Source organism: Ictalurus furcatus, chromosome 6, assembly GCF_023375685.1.
Source record: "Ictalurus furcatus strain D&B chromosome 6, Billie_1.0, whole genome shotgun sequence".
NCBI classification, from domain to species: Eukaryota; Metazoa; Chordata; class Actinopteri; order Siluriformes; family Ictaluridae; genus Ictalurus; species Ictalurus furcatus.
In genome coordinates this window covers 14,990,397-15,001,690 of record NC_071260.1, presented here as the reverse complement: position 1 = coordinate 15,001,690, position 11,294 = coordinate 14,990,397, and the positions used below count along the sequence as shown (strand labels likewise).

Sequence of the window (11,294 nt, the reverse complement as noted above, 5' to 3'; positions counted from 1 at the left end):
CAGAGATACAGGTCATGGCATTGTGTTACACACCTACTACTGGTGCTGGATTGAACCGGAATCTTTCACGCCATCCAATCTGGCAACCCCGCAGACCACCTATCTGGTGTTGCAGCATTCTCTACAGCGTATAAAGCATTGATTCACAGGTCGAAAACAGCTTCAGGAAGTTTTAACCCTGTAGCCACGACGACGTGGTCATCTTCAATGGAACCGAGGAGGAGTAAATAACCCTGCCCCGCGGTCACACACGCAACTGTGCGTCTGCGCAACGCGCAACGATGCCTTATAATGACGCACAGCAAAGTCGCTTTCCTCTGCGCGCTTAATCACAAACGCCTGCCCCAATAGCATCAATTGGAGGCGGGGCCTCTGGTGCTCGGGCTTTCAGCACCACGGAGAGCGACTGCGGGAGCTAGAGAGCGAGAGCGAGAGAGAGAGAGAGAGAGAGAGAGAGAGAGAGATCAGCTGCTTACTTCCTTCCCTCCTCACGTTCCTCATCCTCTCGCGACATTTCGCGCTAAAAGTTGAACAGTTTGGTCGTCGCGTGGCGAGTTCAGGGACGGAAGGAAACCACGTCTCTTTGCGGTACCTCTCCTCTTTCTCATCTGCGTCTCTGCGCGAGCTCGGTTATCAGTTCCTCGACTCGCGAGTCGCATAATTGAACATATAACGCATCCGACAGTAGTCAAAACGTCTCGAGCGTGTTAGCGAGCTGGGTGTGATGCAGACGTCCTGCTTAACTAACATGAAGTTTCTCTGTGTTGCGTAGCTGCGCTTTAACGCGTATGAAACCCCTCCGCTCAGTGTATGTGCGTGCGTGTGTGTGTGTGCGTGCGTGTGTGCGTGCGTGTGTGCGTGTTTTTTTTTTCTCCGACGTGTTGGGGTGCTTTGACTCTTAAGATGATGTCCCTCTGTGACTTTTTGAATTGCACGTAAATGCTTTAAAAGGGAGAGGAAGCAGAGAGCTCGGCAGTCTCTCAGTTCTCTAAAGGAGGGGAGGGTTTGTTGTGCTCTTGTGTGACCAGCAGCCTCGTCTATGCCGCTTTAATCGTCTCTGCGGTAGATTTTTGAGTGCTCAGAAAAGAACAGCGGAACCCATTGAAGAAGGAGAAGAAGAAGAAAAAGAAGAGAAGAAGAAGAAGAAGAAGAAGAGGAAGAAGAAACACCATGAAGAAGTTCCGGAAGGTGTTGGACGGTCTGACCACGTCGTCTCCGGCCAGTGCTGGAGGCTCTCCATCGTGCGGCAGCGCCGCTGGAACTCCCACTGCAGCAGCGACTCCGCGCGAGCTGGACATCCAGGAGACCCTCATGGCCGAGCACTTCCACATCTGTAAGGTGGGTGAACGACTGCGCTCGGAACAACTTCAGCTGAACGTAACAAGTCGCAGTAAATATTATGTCAACATACACCATACACCATCAGAGCTTACTATTTTGCAGCAGCAGGGGTGGCGCACTGTGTTGACACATGGGCTGCTGATTAGTACAGTGGGATTTCATTTCAAACTCAGCTACAAGGTCTCGGGGGGAGTGCAGCACACAAAACCAAACCAACAGCACACGCAAAGATACTTATTTATCACTTCATAAGACTTACGAGACTGTTGGATGCCACTGGGTGCAGGGGGCGTGGTCAAAAGTGACATTGTAATCAGGGGGCGTGGTCACGTCTAGGCGATTATAGCGTCTAACCTTTAGCCGAAAAGACCAGAAGCTGGAATGTAAACTTGTTTGACTTTCGTTTTAGATTTACACTCACAACATTAAAAAACGCTGACAAACACTACAGTCTATAAGCTGGAGCTGTGTGTGTGTGCGCGCGTGTGTGTGTGTGTGTAGCTCAGCGCCTCAGCCACACTTCTGAATGAACACACACACACACACACACACACACACGGTGCTCAAACACACGTTAGCGCTTTTGTTTACAAAAAGTGGCGTTTCACTGGATTTGAAGCCGCCTTGCTGTTATTATTATTAATTTTTTTATGATTTCAGACCGCATTGCTGCGTTTTTGCGTTTCATCAGACAGATTTCCAGGGCTTTTATTTACGGCCTCACACCACTTCACTCCGAAAACACCGATACCGCCTCCAGCTCGCTGCCAAACCGCAATATGGCATATAAGCAGGGATGTTGTACTGTACTAAATATAGCTGGAGTACTGTTCTGACTCTGGCCACTGTTTAGTAGTGTTCTGCGCTTTTGTACACAATGATCTTCCCATTTCGGGAGTCGTCCCAATCCCAATCAGCACACTTAATAGCACACCACGACAGACCGTAGGTACAGTGGTAATGTATTATATATACTAATGTTAACTGTGGTAGTAGTATGTATGTAATTTGAAATCTAGCCTAAAGCTTCCTGTCTGTAATAAAGTCAGAACACAGCTGCAGTAGTCTTTGGACTGGTGGCTTTTCCCCCCTCCGTGGATCTATTTTTAGCATTCGTTGCGGCTGGATTTTAATCTGGTGTTACCAGATTGGGTTATCCCCTATTGGATGTGCTATTTTTAACACACTGGATTGATGGACATATTTTGGATTGTTTACAGTAGCCTAAATCCGACAGGTCTTGAACCATAGTTAGTTTCCATACACATCCAGTCCAATCTGGCAATCGACTTTAAAGCAATTCTGCTTCGGCTTGGTTCAGAGAGACATTTCCAACTTTGATTCCAAACAGAATCATTCTTTGTAATGTACTCCGGTCTGGTCGTGTTTTAATAACCAGAAGGTTCATTGACAGGGGAATAATGGTAGAGCAAGTCCAGGGCAGTGCTGGTTATTTCCAGTCCAGATGATGTAGCACAGAAAATGCTGGAAAGTTCAAGTCAGGCCAGTAAAGTGAACGTGAACAATCTCTATTTACTGGAATGAATTTCTTGCAATCCATTTGCATCCCCATGCATAATTAGTTTTACTACTTGCTTCAGCATCTTAATTGGTCTTTGTGCACTTTATTTTAGCATGGAATTCAAAGCATTTAGCCTATGTTATTGTCATTGTGAATTTATGCATCAGTTGTTTTAAACTCTATCTAAGCCCTACATTAGGCTACAGTATAGTAATCCGAAGTATTATTGTACAGAACAATGGTAGTGGAAAAAAAAAAACATCAAATAAATATAGGTCATGCATTTTCACCATATTCCCTCAGGAGCCCCGTAAACTGGAAGGTGGAGGAAGAACATGTCAGCACTCGACGATGAGTCGGGTCTCTGAGGCATAGCAAAATGTGATGAAACGAAAAAGCCTGCCTTTGCATGATTTGGGTTGTTTTCAGTGCCATTGTTACAAGCCTCATTCCACTGTGTGCAGTGCTGTAATTGACCCCTCATTCCTCTCCATGGTGTGTGAAATTTGAATCTCAGTACTGCTCTGCACACTGAATTCTGCATGTGACAACTCTGAGTATGCGTTATTGCAGGCTAGATCATTGGTGCTGCAGATTGTCTCGTTACCTCTGCACCAAACATACCTGAATACAAGGGTTTAATTAGGGTTTCTAAGATTAATGCTGAGAACTTGGAACAGCACCCCCCCTACCTGGAACAGCACCCCTCTACCTGAACACTCTTCTTGAGGTTTACGTTCTCTCACTCAACTCTTAGTAATGCCTACTCAGCGTGGCTCAAGGTCCCTTTCCAGAACCTTCACACTAGCTGTTCCTCAGTGGTGGATTGAACTTCCAACCTCAATCCGGACCGCAGAATCTGTCACCATTTTCAAAACAACAGCTAAAGACCCACCTATTCCGTGAGCACGTAATTAACCCCTAAAATGCCAACCCCAAATTATCCTACCCAAAAAAAAAAAAAAATCTTACTCTGGCTCGTACACCTCTACTCTGCGCACTTTGCTTCTCTAGAACTCAATTATAAATCTTGTATGGTAGCACTACTTGTATTGGTCTCTGCTTGATATATTGCTTTGTTTATATTTCCTCATTTGTAAGTCGCTTTGGATAAAAGTGTCTGCTAAATGAATAAATGTGAATGTAAATGTAACTTCTGGACTAAAAGTGTATTATCACACACACCACAGAATTCTCAATATTCTTCATTCATTATTGTTGACCTGGACTCATACAAACACTGTTGCTGTTTATGTAACACTATAGACTGCAGCCTGGGTGTCATAGACTAATTTGCATATTCATTGAATTGAATTCATGATTATGTGGTTCTTCCCCAAACTGTTGCCACAAAGTTGGAAGCACACAATTGTATAAAATATCTTTGGATGACGTAGCATTATAATTTCCCTTCACTGGAACTAAGAGGCACAAACCTGTTCCAGCATGACAATGCTCCTGTGCACAATATGAGCATATGACCATGAAGACATGGTCTGTCAAGGTTGGTGTACAGTAGAAGAACTCGAGTGTCCTGCATAGAGCCCTGACCTCAACCCCCCTGAACACCTTTGGGATGAACTGGAACACCGACTGCACCCCAGCCCTCCTCACCTGACATCAGTGCCTGACCTCACTAATGCTCTTGTGCCTGAATGAACACAAATCCCCACAACCACGCTCCAAAATATTGTGGAAAGCCTTCCCAGAAGAGTGGAGGTTATTTGAACAGCAAATAGGGGACTAAATCTGGAATGGGATGTTCAACAAGTACATATGGGTGTGTGTCAGGTGTCCACAAACTTTTGACCACACCGTGTATGAAGAAGGAAGATTTTCTAACTCTTATAATAGAGTATAATAGAATAGGACAGAATGTTTCATAATAGAAAATGACAAATTATATATTTTTTCTTAGAGGAAAAAGCTCTTTCGTCATAGCACCATAAACTATTTACATGTATCCAAAATTCTTTCTTTCCTTCTTTCTTTCTTTCTTTCTTTCTTTCTATCTATCTATCTATCTATCTATCTAGAATGCAGACAGACTGAAGTGGAAGAGATTAGTCTGACTATAAATATGAAAGATGTGCTTTAAGGTGGAATAACACTGTTATTACTTGTAAATATAGTCAAGAAGAGAGTTTAAAACAAAACAAAAAAATGGTGCTCAGTGCTGGTCAGTGGGAAACAGTGGTGATCAGTGATTGGTTGTTGAGAACATCAGTCACAACTCAATCAGTCTTTACACAATGAAATTGCTAAAAAGTTGCTACTACTGATTTCTAAAAAAAAAGAAGAGAGAGACTATGCGGTTCTAATGCTGTGCTGCCATCAGATATAAACCCACTAGACCATCTCATTGGTGGCGAACAGTGCTGTGCCCAGGTTATTAGTCTTGTTAGAGTGTCTGATGTGTTCCTTGGTGCACAATAAACGGTCACGAAAAAGCATTACTGTATAACCTTTATAGTTTCTCTATAGTTACACACACTGTAGTGTAATAGGTATTGTTTTTAAAGATTGATAACATTATATTGATGATTTAAACCTACTTTAGTTATGTATGGTTCATTAACTCGTATGCATTGTACAGAAAGGATTCTCAGAGAGTTGATTTGAGGCGATGCTTCATTCCTCTATACAAATATTGAATCCTGTCGTCAGTTTTCATAAAGAATTCTCGGCTGGATACTGTGTGACGGTGGATTTCCTGTCCGCGTCTCTCTCACAGCACATACTGTAGCTGAGGAACATGTTTCTTCAGGGCTCACGGCATGATAGGATATGTATGTGGGCAATGAGATTTAGTGACCTCGACAAGTCAGAAGGATTTAAAAGAACATCCTAAAGGAGAAAACTAAGAAAGCTTTTTAATTCCAGGAGGACAATGAGATTGAAATAGTAGAGCAGAACATTGTACTTCCTGACCAGAAGATATACAGTTGGTATAATGAGTCTTTATTGGTCACGTATACATTACAGCACAGTAAAATTAATTTCTTCACATATCCCAGCATGTCAGGAAGCTGGGGTCAGACATGATACAGTGCCCCTGGATAAGAGAGGGTTAAGGGCCTTGCTCAAGGGCCCAACAGTAGCAGCTTGGCAGTGCTGGGGCTTGAACCCCTGACCTTCTGATCAGTAACTCAGAGCCTTAACCATCAAGCCACCACTGCCCCCTCATACCTTATATTCACACACGGCACAATATCATGATTGTAGTTTTCTGTAAATAAATCCGTGTGTGTGAAGCAAACATGAAATTCATTGGCAATTTTTTTTTATCTACATTCGTGCTGTTTATTTATAGCTGTCTGAGGCGAGAGTTTTATCACACAGGAAATATTTTTTAAAGAGAAACTAGAAACTTGTTCATCAGTTTTGGCAAAAATAAGTACAATTGTATTATTTAAACATGACAGGTACATATTTGAAACAATGTTATTCTGAAACCTTTTATAAAACCTACCGAAGAAATGTCACCATGTCTCATCACAACCAGTCAGTGTCCAAGTGAAGGGCATTTGATGCAAAGCACTGTATGATGTATAGTTGTGGCTCTGAAAGAAAGAGCGACTCTGTGTGTCTGCATTGTGACGCAGCTTAATTCAGAAGTATAAACCTGGCTTGACTTAACAATGCAACAAAATAAGTTTGGGAACTCTAAAAGAAATTACAGTATAGTTACAGTAAGTACTTACAGTACAGTAAGTAATGTCAGGTGACCATGTTTACCTTTAAAAAAAAAAAAGCCATGATTGCTTTTGACTCATCTTCATCCAAGCGAACCAAAAATATTTACATAGTAAATAAACAAATGTATCTTTTAAAAATAATAATAATTCATGATGGACTAATAACAAGCATTCTTTGAAAGGAAAGGATGCAGTGAGTTTCTCATATTGTCACAGAGGGACAATGGAGACCATCAGTGGTTATGATCGCATCCCTCAACCATGGGCTCTGACAAGTAGTCCTGTCATAAGCTGTCATGTTTCATAAGCTCCAGAATGTGGAGACATCTCTTTCTGTCTTTGGTCCTCCACTCATCCACTATAAATGATTAATATGTGTTCCTTTCAACAAACTGTTCCTTAAACGAGAAACTAAACAATGCCGAGTCTCATTTGCAGCTTCATTTTGAACAATGATGAAAAACGTATTTTAAAGACTTCTGTCATTAAGGAAACATTTCTGTCCATAATATAGTGTGGATGTAACTAAATGCAGTGTGCTACTGTGGTAATGAGGTCACACTGTTATGCCTTTCATATCCTGACTACACATATATAATGATGAATTATATATATATATATATATATATATATATATATATATATATATATATATATATATATATATATATATGATAGATCTTTCCCTCTACAACCCCATGGTCTTTATAAAGACGAATATCCTAAGCTATGAGGCACTTATGATTTGATAATCTTGATTTAGCTCAATGGTAAATTTTCTGCATTTAAATGGCACTTTTTTCCAACGCACTTTACACTGTGTCTCATTCACCCATTCACACTCACGGTAGCAGAGCTGCCATGTAAGGTGCTAAATTGCCATCGGGAGCAACTTGGGATTCAGTGTCTTGCCCAAGGACCAAGGACACTCCGATATGTGGAGTCACGTGGGCCGAGAGTCGCACCGTCAACCCTACAATTAGTAGAAAACTCGCTCTACCACCTGAACCACAGCCGCCCCATTCATATTATTTTATCTTTTGAAAGAATAAACGTGTTTGAGCCTCTCAAAGGATTGGATGAGCCCTTGAATGTTACGTATTTGTGCTTCCTGAAGTTGTTGATTGTCTTCAAAGTGTCACACTTTACCGAAAATAATGAGGATGGTGGACAGAAGATTAGACCCTGTACAGTAGGTCTTGTCTTGCAGTTTGACATGATACACTAATGAATACATAAGCATACTGTTTAATCATGTGCTCTGAGCTGCTGAGCTGCTTGCTAATATCTCAGCTGGATCTGCCTTTTGTTACTTTGAGCAGTTTTTTTGCTATGGTATAAGCGTTCATCCTACATCCTCTATATTCTGTTCTCGGCTTGAGAACTGCACAGAACACTAAATCTGTGTAATGACTAATGAAGTGACTGAACACTGTGGCACACATAAGAGCCAGCCATTATTTTCAACACCTTAGGTTATATTTATTTCCCATGACTTTCCAACTGGGAATTGCAGCTCTGGGTGAGACTTTAATGTATTTTCTCTGTTGGAAGATTTTAATTATGGTTATTCTACAGTTATGTGAATAAATCTGTTTATTTTAAATGCATATGCCAGGGTGGATACGATGGGCAGGAGGTATTGTTGACATCTCACAATTCCAAGGTCAGAGTTTTGGTCCTGAAATGTTTTTTTCCATGTCTGTGTGGGTTTCCTCTGGTAATTCAGTTTTTGTCCTACCTCCTAAAAACATTAGTCCTTGTGTGTGTGACTGCTTTCAGGAGTGGGGTTTTGTCCACAGCTTTTCTCATGTTTTCCAACCTATCTGAGCAACATTTCAACATCCAAGAAAGCATTTAAGTCTTGCTACAGACTTACACATCACGTCATAATGCAGCATGGAAACACAGGTATTTTCAAAATGTGGGTAGTTTTTACATTGTAAATTCTTTTGGTTACTGAGACTACACAGACTTTTTCCAGGTTTTTGAAACTGCCTCTGTGCTCAATCGAATATATTTTGTGTTAGTTCCTGTCTTGTGTTAGCCAATTATTAATTCTTGAATTTCAGGTGCATGCTGGTGACCTTGCTGATGTACTAACAGACTCCTCACTATGCACCTGATTGAACATGTGATTGTGAATTCATATGCATGTAATTTACATTTTAATTTATGCATTCGGTGGGCCATGGTTCATAAAGTGCTAGATGAATCAAGATCACATTCGCAAAACACTATTCTTGCTCTGATGTTTTTTTGCTTTGTGTCTGGGATAGTTTTGTAAAAATGTCTGTTCTTTTACCAATTGTTTGTACTGAGCAGAATAGTTCAGTTCTGATGGACAAAAGGTTAAATCCCAGGTCTGCTGGACCTGTATGTGGTTTGTTCATCAGCCAAACAAATAAATGGAAATGTTCATATCCCACTTGCGGAATATGTGAAGTTGTGATGTGGGTCATTGTAATGTGGAACTGCTTTGAAATTGGGCTGATGGTTTGTGTATGGCTCCAGTGAGGCAATGGCACACTTACTGACCCAGTAAAATACCCTCATTCTCATCAGGTCTTCAGTGGATTTGATTGATTTATCATATTGGGTAGTATTAGACTGGATATAACCTGGATTATATAATCCAATGACAAAATCAATTGTAAGCAGAGCATTCATTAGTTGATTGAATTTGGATTGATTATTCGTTTGTAATTTACTGAATGTGGCTAGAAACTGCATCATAACCGGCTGCTTTTCATCAAAAATAATTATTCCAGTGTAGTTACATGAGAATGATAGAAGGAATCTAAGTCCGGATTCACTGATAGGACATTTATGGTTTAAACAAATATCCATCCAACTTTCTTAACATGCAATAAGCTGGTAACAATCTCGCTCTAATAGATATACTGTATATTTATTAGGAGATGCTGGAGATGGGTGGCACAGTGGCTTAGTGGTTAGAACGTTTGCTTCACACCTTCAGGGTTGGGGGTTCGATTCCCTTTTGAAGTTTACATGCTCTCCACGTGCTTCGGGGGCTTCCTCCGGGTACTCTGGTCTCCTCCCCGAATCGAAAGGCATGCTGATTGGCATTTCCAGACTGTCCATCGTGTGTGATTGTGCCCTGTGATGAGTTGTCCTGAGTGTCCCCTACCTTGTATCCATATGTAACCATTAAAACAAATAAATATTTACATACATGCAATCAATCTATATAATCAGTGGGTCTGTACACATCACATTCACAATATATTATGTTTGCTATGCCACTAAATGCATTTTATGCATTTTTCTGTAGGCTTTTATATATACGATTTGTCGTTTTTTTGTGCACATTATAATGTTGAGTTTGGCACTGATGACTGCAGCTGTAGCACTTGCGCGTTGTGTCTGTCAATTACAGCAGCTAGATTTTTTATGTATTATAGTGCAGGTGAAGATGTTGACGTGCAAACAGGGCAGAACAGAACATGCTGTACACAGAGAGAAAGACAGTGTTTCCTGTTTGCTGTTCTAATGCAAGTCTAATGTGTATGTTAAAGAAAGGTATAGCTCTCTCTGTGTGTGTGTGTGTGTGTGTGTGTGTGAGAGAGAGAGAGAGAGAGAGAAAGAGAGAGAGTATTGGTTGTGGGATCTATTTTTAGATTGCGGGGACTAGACACCCTCCCTTCGAATCCAGGAAACCGAGTGAATGAGAATAAGAGACAAGCCGTCCTTTGTGTCTAACGCTGATTAAGAAAATGTTTTCATAGTTATGTGTGTGTATATCAGACTATAGTGTCTTGAGAGAGAGAGGTTTTGTCAGGTATTTTCATACCTGATGTACTTGTATACCTGTATACATTCTTGCACAGACTGAGACAGACAAACAAAGTGCAAAAAAAAAAAAATCTGCGTGAAATATGTATGACAGCTTTGGAGATTGAGGCCAATGGATGTATTTTTCATCCTCTCTGCACCCTATGTATATTTAATGACAAGTGACTCAGGCGAGAGCTGGTATGGGGCCTGTTAGAGGGGTCGGCTCCTCCTCCGTGGGTGTGTGGAGATCCCGGTGCCTCTGCGTCTTCTTCCTGCCTTAGGCACTCACACCCTGCTGGGGCAGACAGGAGGTCAGCACCCCCGAGTGTCAAACGCTCCGCTCCGGCCTCTGATTAAAAGAGCTTGCAACACCCACTCTTACTGGAGCAGCGGGAGAGGTGTGTGTGTACCTGTGCATGTTCGTGTGTTTAGCTCATTAAGTGCATGGTGATGAACTGCCCTGCCAATCAATTTCAAGATCAAGGTGAAAGGCACACGCAGTGATGCTCCAATCCTGTTGAGATATGGATTCTTTAAACATTTTGCCTCTCACAAAATGGCCATTTTGACATTTTCAATAGTCAGAGTACTGGGTGATATCTGAAATTGGTTCAACACTGACATCCACACAGTCTTTTACAACCCTAATTCCAAAAAAAGTTGGGACACTCCAACTTTCCAAATCCATCCATCCATATCACTCCAAATCCATCCATCTTCTACCACTCACTCCTTCTTCAGGGTCACAGGGGAACCTGGAGCCAATCCCAGGGAGCATCGGGCACAAGGCGGGGTACACCCTGGACAGGGTGCCAGTCCATCGCAGGGCACAATCACATACACACTCACACACCCATTCATACACTACGGACACTTTAGACACACCAATCAGCCTACCATGCATGTCTTTGGACTGGGGGAGGAAACCGGAGTAC

General features: G+C 41.7%; 1 protein-coding gene across 2 annotated transcripts in view; it reads left to right on the top strand.

Moving 5' to 3' along the window:
- The first annotated feature begins 362 nt into the window (after positions 1-362).
- Positions 363-11,294, top strand: part of stxbp5l (syntaxin binding protein 5L) — a 136,496-nt gene continuing 125,564 nt past the window's right edge. For both annotated transcript variants that reach the window (XM_053626673.1, XM_053626672.1), the window contains exon 1: positions 363-1,338. In XM_053626673.1, the coding sequence (XP_053482648.1) occupies positions 1,171-1,338 (168 nt within the window). In that variant the 5' untranslated portion in view covers positions 363-1,170. The remainder of the gene's footprint in view (positions 1,339-11,294) is intronic.